General features: G+C 37.4%; 1 protein-coding gene across 5 annotated transcripts in view; it reads left to right on the forward strand.

The window, feature by feature from the left end:
• pcca (propionyl-CoA carboxylase subunit alpha) overlaps positions 1–21,005 on the forward strand; it is a 189,861-nt gene that overhangs the window by 33,635 nt on the left and 135,221 nt on the right. For all 5 annotated transcript variants that reach the window (XM_088604503.1, XM_088604512.1, XM_088604486.1 and 2 more), the window contains 2 exons: positions 11,294–11,407; positions 14,296–14,349. In XM_088604503.1, the coding sequence (XP_088460629.1) occupies positions 11,294–11,407; positions 14,296–14,349 (168 nt within the window). The remainder of the gene's footprint in view (positions 1–11,293; positions 11,408–14,295; positions 14,350–21,005) is intronic.

A 21,005-nucleotide genomic window follows, 5' to 3' on the forward strand; every position in this document is an offset into this window, starting at 1 on the left:
CATCTGACATAGAACCTGTTTGAGGAGTTCCATTAACGTGCAGTATTTGCTACATCTGAGATTATTTCTTGTACTCACAGAAGTGTTCCTTTAAAATGTAAATCAATTGAAAAGAAGTATATAACCTGTATTTAGCAAAGAAAAAGAGAAGATGCTTTTTACAGTTTTCTATTTTCAGTGTGCCTCTGTTGGTGTTTAATATTACAGATACATTATCCCAAGTTGTTACATATGGAAGAAATCTTTTAATTAACAGATTTAATTAACTTTTCTTATGTCTCCTTTGGGTTTTAAAAAAAAGGGGGATATAGCCTGTTTGCAAAAACTGTTTTGTGGAATTACAGGAATGATGAAGCTGGCTGTTTGAGTTCTGTTTAAGATGTTGAAGTAGAAAATGGTCTAGAATAGTTTACCTTGTTAAAGCTTCGGAAAGCCAAGTTGAGAAAGTATGCTCTTCTGCTTCAAAATTTTATCTTGGAAACGCATGATCTGAAAACAGGTTTTAATAAAATAAACAACTTCTTACTTTCAGAGGAAATCATTGCGTTTACTTTCCAGTACTGCTTTTATGTGAAAGAAGCCAACTGGGGTCTCTGGTGATTTATTCCCAGACTGTCGGTTCGTTAGAAGCCAGCTCTTTCTTACATATGACAAATATATCTGAAACACTGTTGACAGTCATTTTAAAAGATGCAGGAGGACAGGGAATTGCATGAAAGGATTCATATTCATGACAGATATTGTCATAACCTTAAAATATGGAAGGAACTATTTGAAGGCTGCTGTGTTATACAGTAGGTTATGGCACTGAGATTTTTTAAAACGCTTTTTAATGTTTTGTTTGTTCTATTCATCCTTTAAAGAGATGCATGGAATAGAAAATAATAGATGCAGTACATTAAGTGAGCATGGATAGGTGTGTGGGGGGTTGTTACTATGCCTGTTAATTGTTAGTGTTGAGTAGAGCACAAAGCCCAATAAGAATTTGTCCACATTCATTGTGCTCTTTAGAGATTCTGTATTTAATTGAAGAGCCTGTGGTATAGTGGCAGAAAGCTAAGGGGAATTATTAAGCAATAACCATCCCCCATCTGGGAATTTTGTACTAATCAAGGAGCTGGTGGGTTAGCTCAAGGGATGATGAGAATTATGACGATTATGACATGTTAGCACATGTCTGTAGGACAAATGGACAGGCGATGAGTTAATCAAGGGCTGTATTAAATGGCTCCCATGCTGGTTCCTAACTACCCCCAGACTCTATGTCAGACCATACAGCAAACTTACTATGATTAGGTTCAGGCTGTTTTTTTTTTTGTTTGAATAATTCATTACATTTTAGATCCTGGGCTGTGAGGAAAGCCAAACATGTTATTGACCTCTATGACACTGAGCTTTGAAATCTACTGTTTTTTATGTTATTTATTTGCATGGAGCATTTTGGGGACTCTTTCATGTCTAGCCTTGTCTTAAATATCAGCCTCATGCTTGAGTGTCCATGTAAGCTCCTGCTTTGTGCACAAGACCAAGTTCCCAAACACTTTTAGCTTGTGCCTGCTCTATTTTGTGCTTGGTGTTGTCTCCTGTGCACAGTATCTTTGTACTGGTATTAACAATATCTCCAAATTGATCTCTCGTGAGCTCAAGCAAAATGACACTTTATGTTGATAGACGTCTGTGGTAATGTTCATGAAACAGATGTCAGACTTTGGAAATGAAAAGTTTGTGACAGAAAGGGATTGTGCTTAGCCCTAAAAAAAGTGTTTTTAGCACTGTCTGTTCCTTTGTCTCACTTCTGCCCTGTAACAAATTTACAGTAGAAAATGTCATTCGGAGACCTAGTCTTTCTTTAATACAGAAGTTGTTCTTGCTCTGTTCCACTTTTAACTGTGCTTAAAACTCTCATCCTATTGCCAAGATAGAGGTCCTTTTTCTTTTGAATGAAAGCATTCAAAAAGCAGTTCAAGACTGTCTTTCTAGTATTATTTGCCTGACCCAGTTCAATGTGTTAATGACACTATTTCTCTAGACTTAAGTTCTGTAGAAAAGTCGTTATGCCCTCCATCTATATCACAGTGATGGTGGTACAGAAAGGCCTTGAGACATCAGGAGATTTGTTCCCTGATGGAGATAAATTGTGCTTTTTGAGACTTTAAATTTCTTTACTGTCCTGTGCAGTTATTCAGACCTGCAAGTGTGTCTGCAGCAAGTCTTGTCTTTCATGTGAGATATTTTCTTTCCAAAAAACCCAGATCATCTGTCTTGTTTTAGGTTGCTGAGTAACTTAAAAATAAAGTCATAGGAGAACAGCTGCAAATATCTCAATTTGTATTCTAAATGATTAATTTACTTTTAAGACACCCTTTTTTTACATTTTGAAGTTTAAATCTGTTGCTTTTTCAGGTTACATGAACAGCTGCATTTTAAAGCTATGGAGAATGTTTGAGATTTACTTTCATCACATAATATCAGTACTGTAAATATCTTAAACCCCATAGAACTTTTAGTTTTTGAGGTTTACTGCATTCCTATTCTGGTGGGGTTTTTTTTGCTGAAGGAAAGCGCATATCATAACTTTGCATTGATATCACGAAAGAACAAAGACCTTACTGTAAATAGGTTTCTTTATCTCAAGCCTCAAACAGACATTTATAGCATCAAGTGTTGATTAATTGTACATTGAATATGGTAACCTTGGCATGTACTGGCAAGAACATGGAAGCAAAATTACTTTTTCCACTTGTTTTAAGTACCTTAAAACACCTTTTTCCCTCCAAATTGCTAATAAAGTCATATTCCCTGCTGATGGAAAATTGTCAGTTTACCTCAAGCTACAGGGGGTTTAACAATCAGTCCTTAAAAAAGCTTTGACAGTTTAACCTGCTGAGCTCATAGGCTCCCAGGGGAAACCCTTAACTGCAGCTCTACATACAAAGAATCTGTTCACCAATAAGAGACAGATAATAGAATTGTTACCAGCCAAGGCAGTTTACTCTTTATGGACCCTGGAAATGAAGGTATATAAGCATTTTGTTTGCTTTTTGGTTTCAGATTTGACCTATTAGAAGATACAGAAAACGTTTGTTTTGAAAAAAATATATAACACTCTAAAAACAGTGCCCTTATTTAAAACAAAACAAACAAAGTACTTTTTGGGGTTTTTTTTGTACACTTAAAATGTCTTTTTATGTCACAAAGTTTTTGTTGTCTTCTCTTACTTTACTGATACTTAATTGCCTTCAATTCTAACAGGTTTTTGTATAGATTCTTGAACTCTGAATGTGTGGAAGTACTATAGACTCAGAGCCTTCAATGCGCAACGTTGGTTTGATTCCCTGCTGGTGTCATTGACAGGTAGATGGGCATTTAAAAACCACAAAGGAAGGGAAATACAGTACATATAGTACAGGTACAGCTTCATGAAGAAACAATCTTCATGTCTCCAAAATGGAAACATTGTATGCATAAGCTAATACTTTTATAAAACTATTTAGACATGAAACATCTTCTTGGCTAATTATTGACAGTTGCACTTAAAACAGTACTTAATGATCTATTGTATAATAGTAAAGTGTAAATTGTAAAATTAAGTAAAGTGTCCCCAGATCTCACAATGATGTGATGTGATTTAATAAAAAAAACACAGTATAAAACAGCACAGGACCACAGGAAGACCAAACAATAGTTCTGTAAAATCTGGAAGAAGGAATTGTCAGTGTTCTTGGAATTACTGCACAGGATTTGGCAATAATTGAGAGATGAAATTGAGAACAGGAAATCAACGAGCGAAACAGAAAAATGTGACAAGAGTGACATATGACATGGGTGAAAACCAAGAGTCATGTTTGAATCGTGTTGATTAATCTGTTTAACCACATTTTAATGGTCAATCAGACAAAACACAAACTCCTGAGTGCAGGGCTGTGATGTGGTCGTGATGTGGTGTTGAAGGAAAAAGCAAAAGTTAATTTCATGCTGAAAAGTCAAAAGAAGAAATGCAACATTTCGGCTTCTGAGCCTTCTTTTTTGTCCCCCCAAGGAAGCAACAGAATATTGTTAGAAGATGGGAAATTAAAGTTGGTGATATGGGCTTGTTTTTCTTCCTTGGGTATTTGCTTGCAGCCGTTATATTGTTGATGGATTGATGAAAGCTACAAAATATACATTTCACAGTCTTATGTGCTACCAGGTGCTAGAAGGCTACTTGGATGATGGTTTTGCATTCTAGCGGAATAATGACACTGCAGTTCTGTGAAGTTTGAAGAGGACGTTCTGCAAAAAAAACCTGCGTTAGAGACTTGCCAGCTTATTCCCCGACACCTGAATGACATAAAGGTGCTGTGGGACTTGAGGGCTGCAGTTTGAAAAAAAGAATCTGACGTTTGCTACAGTACTCCAAGCTTCTTGTGTTGAAAAGTGGGCACAGATACCTCCATAAAGAAGCCAGGAACTGGTTTCAAATTACTAAAAAGCTGCAAGCTGTAAAGGAACGAACTAATTCCAAGTGTGGAAGACCAAGTAGAGAATTACTAAAGTAAGTGTGACCAAATATGCTTGTTAGAGTAGTTTTAGCACATTATTTTTCATTTTACACACATTGTGTAACATCTTGTGGTTAGATTATAAATCTGAATCAAATTTCAATGTTTCGGAAGTGCAGTAGGAATTTCCCAACTTTTTATACAATGTAGGCTTGCTCACAGCTGATGTTTGAATCTGTCCTGGTTACAAACTTAATTATGTAATAATTTCCTTCTCTGCCTCATTTAATTTCTGACATAGAATCAGGTCTTGCTTTATCCCTGTATAGTCACAGTAAGTGTCAGTGTGGCGCACAACAAATTGATCAAAGGAAAATGTGCAGTAGCATTTAGCGTTGTTGTATCATATTAAGGCAAGTCAGAAATGAAGGATTTGAATTAGCTGCACAATTGAATAGTTTAATATCACCCTGCCCCAACATTTATGTGCTTTGATAGGTAGCATTAAACAAAGTGAGTTACATGGTGGTTTTTGACTGTATATGAACACTTGACTATCTGTTTAACTAGCTTACATTTATAAATATATTATATAGGGAATGAATATAGCAAATATCGTAGCAAAAATATATATATTTTCCTGTTGGTGGGAACGGTGCATCTGTGCTGAAGTTCTTTCTAATCAGTTTTGCACAGCACATGCAGAATAAAATGTTATTCAACAAATGAGACATGGAAAAAGATGTCAATGGGAGATTTTTAAAACAGAAGCAGAAATCAGATTGTTCATGTCCTACACTGTGCCGGTGACCGGGAAGACTCTGGTCAGTGGTTAGCAATCTTCATCATTTTTATTTGATGTTATTATGTTCCATGTTCCTGTTCATTAACCCTGCCTGGTAGTAGGCACGTAGTACAATGCCAAACACAATCCTGACATGGCTGTTTGGATTTTTCATTATGTCTGTATAAAAAAATAAACTTCTTACTACTGTAATTATTTCATTATGTTGTTTTTATTATTGTCTGATATCCCCCAGCATCAGATATTGGTTATTATTGGAATACATCAGTATTGAACATGGAATTTGTGCCCTATCAAATGCTTGCACCAGTGGTATTTGTAAATGGTACCATTCTGACATGGCTGTTAAACTTTTTTTATGCAGATGGGATCCCTGTCATGAAAGCTCTGAAATATGAATACGCATATTGCTGCTGAAAGTCAGAGTTTAGTCACAATGGATAAAATGCCGGAGATGACAGGTTGAAAGAAGGCAGCTTTTATGCCTTTGCTTCTTAAGCGCTTTGATATCTAAAAATGTACAATTTGTGATGTTTCCCATGGAATACTATTAAAACTGATAGCAGTGTGGCAGAATAAGCTGTGAAAAGCAATGTTTTCCAGACAGCAGCTTTTAGAAAGAAAAGGTGCCTTATTGTGAATAGCCCAGAATTAGGGCTAATTGTCATGAAACAGAATGAGTATCAAGATGAGGACCTCTGTGAAAATCCCTTGTATCTCCTTCACATAGCCCATAAGCGTGTTCCTCCTTGAACATTGCATGACTTTAAAAAAATCGTTCTAACGTAGACAAGTGTGAAGTCACCTACTGGAGGTGTGCTAGGCTTTATATGTCTAACATTTGAGGTTCACACAGTTGGCTGGCCCAAGTATTTGTAGAATGGCATTGCTTTATAATCTAATTCACAGACCAAATACATATTGCAGCCTTTACATTTTTCAGATCCACTGTTTGTGGTTGCCTGATTGCCTTCCCATAGGTGCAGTAGGAAGTTAAAGGTTGTTCACACAAAAAAGCAGTAAGGGAGGTGATTTCATTATGTTTGCAGTATAGACACCTCAAATTCTGAAAAGTGTTTATTGCTCGGTATAAACACCCAGGAAATCATGAAGTCATGGTCACCTATGTTTCCACAGTAGCGGAACCGAACTAGTTTACTAGTCTTTATTTAGTTTGTACTGCTCTGTGTGCCATGTTATATCCACATTAATAAATAATGGACGTATTTTATGTGGTACACACTGTTTAAATTACAAATTTATTTTGTTTGGAAAAAAAATGTAAATAAGACTTTGTGGAAGACCAGCTTATTTTCTTTTTCAGTTATTTGTGCATGGCAGTTCGACTTCCTCTCTGTTTATATTTGCATCAGCATAAAACCCTTTGCCAGCATGTCTGAGCAATTGGTGTAGTACCCAGCTGCCATTGGCAGATGTTGACGTTACCAGGCAGTTCATTATGTGCCCAGTACCACCCGTGCAGATCCCAAAGAATGAGTTAAAGATGAATGCAGTACCAATGTTAAGATAATTGGTATATGTTAAATGCGGTACCAATGTTAAAATAACTGGTTGATAGATTTATAAATGCTGGAAATGATGTAACAGTACATATTTAATCATCTGACTGGTGCAAAAATGTCTCCGAGTCTTAAGACGGGGCACGCATTTTAATTTGCATAGCAGAGTTTAAAAGTAATAAATGTGGGTTAAATCTATACGCATGCTCATGTTTGGATGTTCTTGCAAGTGCCTGATGGGTTTAATATCTTTCAGTACAGCGAACTGGGGCTTGACACCAATTGCAGTTTGGTGCAGAGTGTTTTGACCCTCGCATGTGGGGATACATGCTTTCTATCACTGGCAAATGAATATGGGGATTCAGCACAACCCCCTTGCCAGTATCTGGGGGATTTTCATCCATGTTAATATTAAAACCGCTGTCGTGCAGCCCAGTGACATTGAGTCATGATCTTACGGTTGCAGGGGAGCCTGATGACGGATTACAGTCATCAGGCAGAACTGATGCCCAGTTCTGTCAGCAGCTGTAGCTGATGCCACGCGGAAGTGATCCTTCAGATGACGCTTCCAAATTTGGACATTCCTGGCGTTGGGCTGCTGCAAGTTGTTGTGTAGGTCTGAGTTGATCACCAGCACTTTTTTTTTTGTCCCTTACTTGAGTCTTCATGCAGCATTCCCAGAGCACACTCCCTCTCTCTTTGGCTGCCCTGTGGCATCATTGCAGTGTGATTAAACCCAGTGATCGGCTGTGCATACAAATCACCTTTGCGCAGACAAAATCAGCCCGTGTTCCTTTCCGGTGGATGCGTTGTCTTGCTCTTTGTCAGCTCACACTCAGGAGGTAGCAAGGGATACTTAAAGGAGACACGACTCGGAAGACTTTCTGCAGCCATATCAAGCTATCATACTATATTTCTCATATTTATCAACCATTGTTGCATATTTAATTACCAGGAAGGCAGAGGAGGTTGTTATGAGTTTTAGTACATAAACCTATATATATGACCATTTAAAGAGTAAGATGTCTTTTTTTGATGCCTTACAAAATATCTCTATTCATTATTGGTTTAATATTAGGGTGGCACAATGATTAGCATTGCTGCCTTGCAGCGCTGGGGCCTGGGTTCAATTCTTGGCGTATTATCTGTGTAGAGTTTGTTTGTTCTTCTCCAGGTTCTCTGTTTTCCTCCTACATTCCTACAACATACTGGTAGGTTAAATAGCTTCTAGGAAAATTGGCACCGGGGTGTGTTTGTGTAGGTGTATGCACTTCAGTGGATTTGCATCCTGTCCAGGGTGTATCCTGCCTGGTGCCCATTGCTTGCTGGATAGGCTGTGACCCTGTATTGGCTAAAAAATGGATGGATGGAAAGTTAGCAAATGGATCTACAGTATTGATCCTATGACAAATTAATTTGGTTGGTTCAGCAGGTGTGCTCAAGGCCAATACATAAATTAATGCCCTCCTTCTTACAGAATTATTTCTTAGGGCTTCAGTTAAAAAAGAGCAATAAATACTACACTGAATTAACATTCAGTGACAATGGATAGTTTCAAATTTTAATGTTGCAAAATCGTGAAGGTGCTGTGGTTTTTGCACCAATATTTCTGAACAGACGTTGGAAAGATGAGAGTGGAAGAAATTGAAATTCCAATATTTAGATTTCCATTTTACTAGTCCTACGGGACCTTGATTGTATCGGGAACCAGTAAAGGTTTATTCCATGCTGAAAAGAGAAGAAAAGAAACACAGTGTTTCGGCTGTGGAGCCTTCTTCTAGTGACACCCGATGTTTCTTTTCTTCTCTTTTCAGCATGGAATAAACCTTTACTTGTTCCTTTGCAGCCTACGCATGCTGACACAGCTACCTACTTTAACTAGATTGTATTATACTAAGGTCTGGCTCAGAGATGGGAATAGGGTTTTGTCCATGAAAGACTTTTTTCATTTCATATATTTAATTTTCCCCTTCAAGAATAGCTGAGCAAAACTGTCCAAACAAAACAGTATTAAACTGAATGTGTTAAGTATTATACTTAAAAACCTGTTTGGAAGTTTTTTTGAAAGAGTTCCAGTGATACAAGTATGCTTATAGATCCATACTATTTTGTTCTTTTAGGCTACAGTATCGTTGGTTTTTATCTTCTTTTAAATTGATGCCAATGTGGTGGAGTTCAGAATGGTTGCAAATGAAAGAAGGTCATTCAGCTTGGTAGTTAGGAATTGGTCCAAGGTTCTCATCCAGCCATGTCCTGAAGGAAACCAGGGCAGTGGCTTCAACAACATGACTGACTACCTTGTTCCATCGTCTCATAATTCTGTGGGTGAAGAACTGCCTCTTCTCAGTTTTAAGTGTACTTGAATACAAAATGAACTTTTCCAGTTGTGTCTTCCACTTTTGCGTTTCACTATTCATTCTGAAGAAGTCTTTTTTGTTGACTTTCCCAGTGTGCTTGACAAGTCTGAATACTTGAATTGCGTCCCCTCCCATTTTGGTCTCCAAATTGTCCCCATGTATGATTGGCTTGCATTTGCCCTGCCATGGACTGGCGCCCCATCCAAGGTGTACCCTGCCTTGTGCTCGTTGCTTGCTGGATAGGCTCCGGCTTCCCGCCGGTATAAAGCAGTTTGGCGAATGACATGACATTACTAAATTAGTGGTAATAATTGTTTCCATAATTTTACATCTAATAAAAGTCAGACTTGAAGAAATTAGAGAACAACAACCCAGTTTCATTTTACCCACCTTTCTTATGCAATATTAGCAATTCTCCAGTCCATGGGTTCTATCCATGTTTTGAGAAACTGTTGAAATACTTATGTCAATGGCTTCTGTATATCTTGTCTCATTTCTTTGAGTACAATTGGTAAAATACCACTGGGCCCTGGGGATTTCTTAATCTTTGCCGTTTCTAGTACCTGAAACTTCTGTCTCTTTTCTTCTAATTTTTAAAAGATGACAGTGTTTTTGTTGTTGGTTCGAGAATATTGGTTAATTTGGTGTTACTTTAGATGCTGTTACATTTCATTTTACTGAAATTGCTATTTCTAACAAAAAAACACCCTAAAGATAAGGAACTCTTCAAACTTCAACCTGGTAGGCACGTGTGAAACAGGCACGAGCGAAATGGCAAATGGATTAAAATAAGTAGTGACAATTGGGATTCGTTGTCCTGCTTTTAGAAGAGAACTTTAGAAGAGAACTCATATCATAGAAATATTCAATGAAGAAAAAAATGAGAAGAGATGACATTTATATACACGCGTACCCTCACACACATATAATTTCTGTGCTGAAAGGTAAAAGTCAAAGCAGTGATTCATTTTAGCACCTTACTAAAAAAGAAAGTGATGAACAACTGGCCCATAAACACCTCCCCTTCCCCACAGTGTTTATTCAGTTGTTGACAGTAATTCCCAGGAATGTCTCCCCTGAGTGCAATTGTCTGTCACTTAATTAGCTGCAGTTCTGTCACCATGTTCTTCTCAGGTGTGCGTGTGTTGTTCTTCGATAGTAGAAGCTTGTTGAGCTCTGTGGTAAATTCATTGACCCTTATGGACAGAAGGGAAATGTCAGTTTCCAGTATTTTCACCCGTCCTGTTTGTAAAACAGTCAGGAACTACTGCACGTTCTGGGATCAGTACTATGCTGTTTATGTTGAAAATGAATAAATTAAATTCCTGATTATGTGTCTTAGACACCGTAGTCCACATCACAGAACTTGCCTTCAACTGGAATTTCTTTAAAAAATGTGAGCATTTTGTTACAAGATCTTGTATGCAATTTCTGCTCTTGTACAGTGTGCCTATATTTATTTTGGACCACTAGGATCACAGGCATATTTGCGTGCTGGATTAAATAAATAAGACGCACCTTTAAATATATAAGGTGAGGTGCCAGCCTGAATTTGTTCTTATATTTTTCTGGTTCACATGAATTGATATTGAACTCTTTAGACTTAGCTTTAATTTGTGCACAGCTCTGACCTGATGCTGTGCAGGGATATTCATTGCATCCCTTTTAGTCAATTCACTCTAATTATCCCCATCTTCCTGGGGTGCCAGTTTGGAGCTAGCTATGAATGTTGGTTTCTCAATATGAATGTATAAACAATGTTGGTTACAAGCATAACATATTTTGTTTCCCTTGAAATGTGTCAGTAATATATCATGTCACTTACTGGACATTAGTTGCAAATAATGGACTCCAAACATTGTCAAACAGCTCTATTTACCGAAGAAATAATCTGTAGATTATAACCATTTCAGCCTAGAGCTCCTAATTATTACAGCAAACTGGGGGAGAGCAGACATGAAAAGGCTTATGAATATTTTCTTTGTGATAAATATATTTAATGCCCCCTGCATCTCTGTCTCTTTAGATTCCCATGTTTTTTTTTCTTATTTTAGGGGCATGTGTACATGTGCTTTATGTTTTATGTTGTTGTTCTTCAGCTCTGTGCGCTTGTTTCTTCTCTCTCATCAGGTGCATGTGAAAATGGCGGACGAGGCAGTATGTGTTGGCCCGGCTCCCACCAGCAAGAGCTACCTTAACATGGATGCCATCATGGAGGCCATTAGGAAAACCGGAGCCCAAGCTGTGAGTCTGAATGAGTCAGAGTCATGCTGCCACTGCGGCTTAAACATACCCCAAACTCAAACCCCCGGAAAAAAAAAGGCTTTTGGAAAAAACAAGACCTTTTTTTCCCAAGAAAGAGACAAAAAAGAGTGACAGAAAGAGAAGGAGACTGTGTTTGATATTCCTGTTTAGCTTATGTGTTCATGCTGCACGGGTTTTTAAAGGCAGCCAAAAAACAGTGGCTGAAAAATATCAAAGGCTTCGTGGCATCTGGCAGTCCTGGTGGCTGTTCTTGCAGGTGGCTGCTGGATTCAGTTCTCACACCAGGGAGCAGCTCCAGCTTGTTCCCGAATTTGCAGTAAGAAAAAAAAAGACAAAAAGCAAAAAGAGAAAATGTAAAATTCTAGGTATGCGACAGGGGTTTAATTCTGAGACATGAAGGAGGTGAGATATCCAGGTGCTCAAGGAGTGAGGATGAGGGGAAATAGGAAATGATACTGTGCCCATCTAATCCTTATATATATAGTGAAAGGTGTGCTGGTGTAATGTATAAGTGAAGGACGTCTCCTCCTTTATTTGAATAAGGAAAGCTAGAAATTAGAGGAGAATTTTTATTTAACCCAACAAGAAACAACAAAAACACTACGGGGGGCAATTTGCAGTGCATGAGAGAATTAGAATGGCGTTGTTTTTACAGAGATTAAAAAGCCCGGTTGAAATATGTAATAAAAAAATTGAGTGCCCCGTTTTTTTTGTACGTTTTCAAAACACAGGGTTCAAATTAAAATCTGTACACCAAGGTTTCAAGGCTGATGGATAAGAAAGCAATGTTCACAATTTGTCAAAAAAACTTGGCATCACCAAATGTAGACAAAAGAAAACTCTTAACATTACATGTACATAATTCAGTGATGTGCTTTTTGTATTTAATTGTAGAAGTGGGAAAGGTTGCGACAATCAGAGAGGGCCCTGATGTGCAGTAAAATAGTGTTTGGCATGTTTTACATGCATTTTTAAATATTTTATAAAGAGTATAATATATTAACCGTTACTATAAACAGCATTGTCCTACACTTTATTGTGCATCTTGTGAACACCTTGGTCATGTTTTGAGTCTTATTCACTATTCATCACCATTGCACAGAGAATAGACTCGTTATGACATAATAGTTATTCATGCATTATTTGCTGTGCACATGACTCCATACACAGTGGAAAAATCATTGCATCATATATACTTTGTTTTACCATTGGTTTTAGTGGTTTTAGTAGCAAATACAAACCACTAGGTGTGCACTGAAGGGGTTAAACCTGTTGTAAACCTCACAGCTTGTTCCACTTCAGACACCAAGGACACAGAGGAGTCTGAGCTTCTTAGTTTTGTGCTCAGAGATCAGACTTTGGTCTGGTTGAGACTTGCTAGAGATTTGCATCCAGGTTTAGTTTCATTTTTATCTGGTCTTTAATTTTCCTGTAATGAAATGCATTAACATTTATTGATTGATTGATAAAACTACATTGATTATTTATGTATTGATAAAACTGCACCTGTCAACATGTAAGTAATGCTCTGACAGGTAGTCAAGGTGTATCCTTTTAAAGAGATGAAATATGTTCAGTAAACACCGAGGTGAATTAAAGACAGTTACTTAGAGGGTTTGATTATTTTTTCTGTGCTGTGGGCTGTTATTCTCAAGGCACACATACTTGAGAATACAATTGATTAATAGAGCAGTGAGGGCTTTAGTGTTTGATGCAAGGTTAAGCATACCAAATAAATGTGAGATGCCTTACTAACATATAATAAATGCATTGTAAATAAGAGGTCCTCATTAAAATTGAAACAATGTTATTTGAAAGAAGGTGAAATTCTTAAGTAAGCGATTCTAAGGGTGTTCTCTGAATTCCCCTTGATTGTTGCAATACTTAGTGCAGATCGGAGGCTCTGACTGAATCCCAGCAGTCTCCAGTGTTTCAGACAGCTCACTGAGGCAGGAGAGACAAAAACACAGCGGAAAAGAAAGATCAGCTGAGCAACTTCCATTCCTTTGTCTGATACCTAACCCTTATTATGCAGATAATCAGCCTGGCATTGTTGCTTGATGGGCAACTCTCCATTGAGTTTTAATTCTCTTTCTACAAAACAACAAAAAATGGTTTTCCTACTTTGCAATTTGATTTATTTTCAATGTATCTCGGCTGCCTTTTAATTAGGGTCAAGTCAGTTAATTGTCTTTAGAAACCTGATGTCAAATTAATATAAGATGTTGCTCATTAACATCTGTGCACAGATTTAATTGTTGGAATGTTAAATGCTATTTTTGAACAGGCCCTATTTGAAAAAACACAAACACAGCTTTGAATCCTACTGATTGGAGGTTGAGCTTTATTAACAGAAATCTGTTTTTTTGGTTAGCTTTAACTAAATTTTAGATTGCATGTTTATCTCTGTTTATCAGTTAAAGCTGTTTCAGCGTTAATTAGTTCAAGTTTAAACCCTGTACATTGTACAAGAGAATTGGCTCAGTCACTGAGGTCCAATAGTTGGTCAGAGTATAGCTGTTCAGTTTATTGTATTATGTTACTTGTGTTCCTTCATTTTTCAAGTGTAATGATTGAAGCAAACCTAAAAACACCTGGAACAGAGGCTGTGTTTCTGTGAGTGCTGTTATGGTCATTGCTTATCATATCTTTTAGAAAAAATCAAATAAAGTAGCAATATAGACAGTAATAAACTTAACACATACAGGTGAAGTAGATATATGCATTAGATTCTATTGTCAAACACTCGTATTCCTATTAAGCAGAATCAGGATATTTTGTCTTTGTTTTGGAAATATTTCAGATTGAATTAGTGACCTTGTAACATTTGAGCATTATACATTTTACTGTTTGTTATCTATTTATAGGTGCATCCAGGCTATGGATTTTTATCAGAAAATAAAGAATTTGCAAGAAGGCTGGTAAGTTTCTACACTTTATTTTTGAAAAAATAAATGCTGGTGCTGTTGTGGCTCTCAGCAATCATTTTACATATTCCAGCAACCTTCCTCTTTATTGCACAGCTACCTAATCATTCTGGGGCCCCAAATAAAAAATCCGGAAACATGCAATTAAAGATGTGCTGTTATACATAGATATTGCGCTTGAAGTTGGTATTGAAATACTTCCTGATTCTCACTGCTTTCTACCGTTAGCATTATTTTTCACTGTTTAAACACGGGTTTTCACAGAATATCAAAGGATCTCTGTCGTAGCCCCACTCCATGTACAGTATCTTAATCATGTCCTAAACAATGTTTTGAAACAAGCAGTGTTTTGTAACAAGGCAGAAAAGGATGCACTTTGCAGACGTTGGTCATTCAGAAGGTGTGAAATTTATTTCAAAATAGTCTGTAAAGCAGTTCTATTTTTTATCTTAAAAGTTTTGTTTATATCGTCACCCTGTGAGTATACAAAATGATTGCTGCCATATTTGCTTTCTTATTGTGGTGTGAGCATATAAAGTCTGCATCCATTTGTTGAATAACATGTTAAACCATAATGATTAGTTACCAGTGGAAGCTTTCAATTTATTTTTTTTTACAGAAAAGGTATTAACTGTCTTTCAAATGCTTTCCGATGTAATGGGGATTACTTCAGTCTGAAGCAATTCCTGATCTAGGCATTGAGATTATCTAACTAACCCTGTCAGGTTTTGTTTTTATTTTGTCACGGTTCTGTACCTCTGTTTCGTCCTGTAAATGAAGTATGTAGTACCTGTTACCTGCATTAACCTTTTGAGTGATATTTAATTAAAGGTTTAAAGGACACACAGCACCTGCACTATGATTTAAATGCATTCATAACATGGGAAGACATGAGAGTGGAATATTGCAATTAGCATGACCTTAAAACTTGCCAAAGCCTCCTTCCCATGCTGTGCTGGGTCACATCTCTCCAGTCATGTGCTCTGGGATTTGAGGCAGGTACAGTGCAGGATGTGGTTGAGATGAGGATGGTTAGCTCCCCAGAAGCCCTCATCAGGACAGTTCACAGGGCCACATGGGTCCTCTGGGGTGTTTCCATTTCCTAACCCAGAATTAATCCCGCATGAGCAGCCAAGCAAGGAAAATCCAGCTCGATTTGGGCATCGGAGGCCCTGTTTGTTAGTTTTACAGGCTTTCCGGGTGAACTGTTCAGTGTAGACAACAAATATTTCACTCTTTGTTGATGACGTGTCTTTATAATAAATAAACCTTGTCTTCAGAAATGTGTTCAACAAAAGATTATAGTATGGTCACTTGGTTATCTGAGTGATAACTTTTTTTTTTCCTCGATGCATTCTATATTCAGAGGTTAAAATCACTAGCAACACTAGTAACCCTGTGGCTTCCACAACATATCATGCTGTGCTAATATTTTTGTTAGCTTGAATGGCTTGCTGACATCGTGTTTATTTGGATTAGCAAGTTGTTTTCATTCAAATCAATATATGGTGCAGAAAAAAGTAGGTTGCGATTGAAGGAAGAGCCAAACGTAAGTGCACTGCTCAAGCAACCTTCTGTGATGTCAAAGAAATGTGCCAAATGACTTTCTGAGCATACTGAGGTATATCAAACTAAATTGGCATGAACTGGAGAGAGCTAGGATTGTTATTTCCATTTTCTTTTAAGTGTATTTATGATCAACCTTATGGTTTATTTACTTTATGATTTATTTCTTACATGAAATACAGTTGGTGAAATTAAGAAATGTAATAACGGCTGTTAAAATACACAGTATTTTGGCAGCAAACTGACCTTTGAGTTAGGTTGGTTTCATTCACTGAGTCTGTCTGCAATGATAAATATTTTTGTTAAGGTTCTTTCCTTAACCAAATTAAAGGTGAGTCATTTCTGTTTTGTTTATTAATGACTATTGCATTAGCCCAATAAAAATTGAAACATCGTAGCTTGGTAATCAACTTAATACTAATGAATGTATGAGAAATGGAGAAAAGGAAAATATCTGAATGGGGAGCATTTGTTTTCTAACATAAATAATGAAACTAAAAGAAGAAAAGTAGTGATTAGTACTAGTTTATGGTCTGTTTCTTGTGGACTAACTTTTATTGGGAGCTTTCGCTTAACATTTCTTATATTTTCTCGTTACCTAGACAAACACTAGTAACATATCACCAGAGATAAGCAGAAGATAAGCGAGGGGGAATAAAATGAATATTCAAATGTAGTGACTTGACAGCTAGGATAACTCAGTCTCTCCTCACATGTTGATATTCATTCAATTATTCAGCCCCTTTCCTCTGTTTTGACAACGGTTTTAGCACAAATGTTTTAATTTAATTAAAGGTGTGATGTCTCGGGTGAAAACTTAATTTGCACACATCTAAGAAATTCAAGGGTCACCTGATTAGAAAGAAACTCTGTTAACCTGAGCATATTTTTTTTAATTGGAATTAAAAAATGCTCAACAGCACTGCAAAAATGGAACATATTAAGTGGCCAGTAGACTATGGTAAGCCTCCCCTCTCTTTCTTCTCCTTGCCTCCCAGAAGAATAGTTTGATACCTCTGTAGAGTCTAGTCACCTTGAACATTGGACAAGCCTGCCAATGACAAGGAGTGCTTAAAATAAAAGACATGAATTGTATGCGTGAATTGTAGCATTGTCCTTCACTATTCCCTCAAGGCAGCGACCAACTGTGAAATAGATCTTCAAAGATTTTTTTTTAGGATGCAAAACATCTTGTAACGATTGCACAGGCATTTTCAATGGAGCTCAGATCGAGCAGGATAGAAGTCCATTCTCTTCTGGCGGTTCCCTCCTTTCAGACTGAAATATTTGTCCTCTTGTCTCTGTGAGGGCAAACATCATGACCCATTACGACAATATCTGCGTTCAGTTCTGTTGAGATTGGTTGGGGGATTGTTTTGCAATTCCTGCATATTAGACCTCTGACACTGTGGCTGTGAAGAACGGAGGGCTGTGTAGCTAGAGATAATGATCCCTTTACATACCATTTTGTTGCCACCCCCACAAGTGTCTCAGTGACTTGGTAATGGCAGGCACCATTTGCTGTCCATCAGTAGCGTATGATGTGAATAACTTTACATGTAAATCAGTCATCAGTAAATGAAGCACAGCAATTCCATGGTGTAAATTTTAGAGAAGCTACATCACTCTCAATATTTCTTCTAGTTTTCGATGTGTAAAATCACAAAAAACTCCTGTATGTGTTATTTAGCTGATTCCTAGTTGACAACAGTTCAAGTGAGACTTGCATTGGTTGATTGAGATTTCTGACAAAACTTTGCTGCCATACTTGTTGAGCCAGAGTAGCAACTTATGCATATAGATAGCCGGGCCTTGATGTCTCTGAAAATCTCCAGTCACTTGGAAATACTGCTAAGGTCTGTGGGTGATGCTCGTCTGTGAAGCCCTAGTCAATTGAGGAAGTCCTGTCTGCATTGCACCAATTGTTCTCTACAGAAATGGAGACGCTCTTCAAAACATACTGTAGTTACGTTTTTCATGAGATTTTATCTATGCATTTGAATTTTGGAAGTAAGACCTCAACAACATTTTCTAGTCCTTAGGTCTTTGCAGCTCTCTGTTTTACATAGCTTGTTAAATGTATGCATTTATTACATGCTAGTGAAATTTGAGATTTGTCAAAGTGCACATAGTTATCATAGGAAGTAAAGGGTTTATTCAATACTGAAAAGAGAAGAAAGGAAATGCAACGTTTTGGCTGTGGAGCCTTCTTTGTGTGTGAGGGCTATAGTTATTATGAGTATAGTTATAGTTGACTATAGTTATTATATCTGCTTCTCAGATCCATTTTGCTCATCATTGATATCTCTAGACTTCGTAGATTCCTTATTTTTTTAAGAATTTGAGTCAAATACGAAGATATATTATTTAAATGTAGGCATTTTAGCCTTTTTTCTGCTCTTTAGCCAGTGAATTTCTTTCACTCATAAAGATCACCTCACCTGAAAATTGCAGTGGCTTTTTCCAGTGTGGTCTGCCTGAGTTAAGGTGTTAGTTAAAATAATGAGACGCCATACTGCTGGATTAACTGTACAGTGGGATACCTCTTCTTGTGGGGTAATTTAGCAGATTCAAACTCCCAGGTATAGAAAGGCAAAAACAGGTTAAGTCCCAGGTGTGGGCACTTACTAATCAGTGCAAGCGAGCCCTAGAAAGCGTGGTTAGGGGGTTTAATTGATTTAATTCCAGTCTTCTAATACAGTAACTGGCTTGATCTTTGAGCTGGAGCTATACAAATTACCACTATAAATCTTTGCAGGATGGGGAACCTACCATTGAATAAAACAATTAACCGAGTGTGTTGTAAACAGCATGTGCTTTAAGTCAGATGTAAGACCAGTCATTTTCCGCTAGTAGTAAAAAAAAATGGCTGGGAAATGTATAAGCTGTTTCAAGAAATGGAATCACATTTCACGCAGATCACGCAATTTAGTGGTGCTTTTTTTTATGTAGAAAAAAAAAGCCTGCTCCTTAGTAACAGTACAGGTATCGGAGACCCTTGGTGTTCATTCAACTATAACCATAAGCTCCAAGAATACCATTCTTTGTCTTCTACATGATTTTGTCTTCTTGTACAACTTCATTATATTCTTAGATCCTGAGATTTCCAATTTGTCAAAATGTTGTAATCACAGTGCAGATGAATTTGCTGCCACTTGATTGCTTTTGCATGTTCCAAAATCATGCCATTGCTCTTTTTCTGCTTACAGTCCCTAATTTATTGACTACAGTGTGGATCAGGTCTTTGTCAGAACTTTTCTAAGGTGTGTGCAGTGAAGGGTTGGCGTGCACAAGCCTGCAGATAGCAAAGGGATGAATCGCTAGACAACTGGCTGCCAAAGGCCTTGCCCTTGTGACTTCAGCCTTAAGTAAGCTGGCCATAGGTTTTCCCGGTGGGTTCTGCTTTGAGCCAGATTTACTGCTGGTGGGGATGAATGAGACAGAGGTCAAGTGCCACGCTACTTCGGACTGTAACTCCATTGCAAACGTTGTGAGACTCCAAGCCAGAAATGATCTTGTTTTTCAAGATTATAGAGCTTCTGAATGTAAGCAGTATATTATTGTTTTTATAATGTTCTGCATCTGGCTTCATTTATCTTCCTCAGGCTCAGAATACATTTAATGGATGCATGTTTGCAACTAACTAAAGGTACATAACTCAAATGTAAATTCAATCCTAACTTTTCTAACCTCAATAGGTTAGACAGCAGGATTTGTTTAGGAAGCAAATCTAGGGGGAGACATCTGGAGTGAGGAGGTTATTTTAGTTGCGTTTAAACATATAAGAGGAAAGGTTCTTAGTTATACAGTTTCTATTGCTATTGTTTCTTATTGGGTGTGTCAATAATCATTGCTGTGCAAAGAACTAGCCTGCCTTTCATTTATGTTTTTACTGTTTGGACTAATGCTTACTATTTTCTATGTGATAAACAAAAAATAAAAGTTGTATTCACTTCTAGCTGTTTTGTTCTAGATCCAGGTCTCCAGCCAATGACATAATTATCACTTTTACAATACGGTGAGTGCAAGATTTGCTCTAACAAGTTGTTTTTTTCCCCATTTTTTTTTCGCTCCACAGGTAGACCGCTTCATTCCATTTAATCCCCTCTTTTTTTGTGGAGTTCACCTTTATAAATTCTGTCTTGCCCAGGATTCTTTGGGCTGCTTGTGTTTCCTGTCCATGTGAAAAAGCTGTGTGTTTCATGCAGGGAGTGGAACAATACAAAGTCTACCAGGTTCCTCTGTCCCCCCCTCTTCCTTTTGACTGCTAACCAGCCTCTAATTGTCATGCAATGAGTCCTGAAGAAACAAAGGGCTTGATGGGCTTTACTGCACCCCAGGATCAGATTATTGTTATTAGGATCCCTGTGAATATTTGCTCTTGGGCTCTTTCTTGTCCCCTCTGTCTGACTGCTACCAGCTTGTTGTAGCTTTATTTTAAGGCTTGCGCCGACAGCAGTGTGCAGAAACAACTTGGGCTTTTTAACAGATGTGAGTGTGTGTGTGTTTACCAGCTGAGCCATGGGCTGCTGTTATTGTTAGTCTTCGGTGATGGATAGCTGGAAATGAAGATGAGTTCTGCTCCAGGTGGAAATGACATATTGTCTTGCAGAATGCCTCTGTGACATATTGTCACTGTTTTGTGTAACAATAGAGTAAACCAAGGCTGTTTGGCACAGTTGTTGTAGTCTGGGTTAGTGAATATTATTTTTTTTATTTTTTAACAAGATAAGTGAAGTTTTCAAATAATATTAGGTTTCAATAATGACAAGAACATGCTGTTGCGTGAAAGAAAAAGGTTTTGCTAAAGATTCCTCGTTAACGTCCACAAACTATTAGCCTCCAGTCAGATTTCATGTTGATCATAATTGTTGGGCTGTTCGGCTTTAACTGTAAGATGTACCAATTTGGTTTTCTTTCACTGCAAAGAATTGCTAATCAGTGCAAAGACAGAATAGTTTGTAGAAGAAGACTTAATAAATGTATGTCTTCATACCTGCTGAAGCTTAGAACAAAAGGTTTCTTGCTGACACTTTAATATGAATTATTTTATATGAAGGAATTTAATATGTGCACATTTCTTA

Source organism: Lepisosteus platostomus, chromosome 2 (genome assembly GCF_059453375.1).
Source record: "Lepisosteus platostomus isolate fLepPlt1 chromosome 2, fLepPlt1.hap1, whole genome shotgun sequence".
NCBI lineage: Eukaryota > Metazoa > Chordata > Actinopteri > Semionotiformes > Lepisosteidae > Lepisosteus > Lepisosteus platostomus.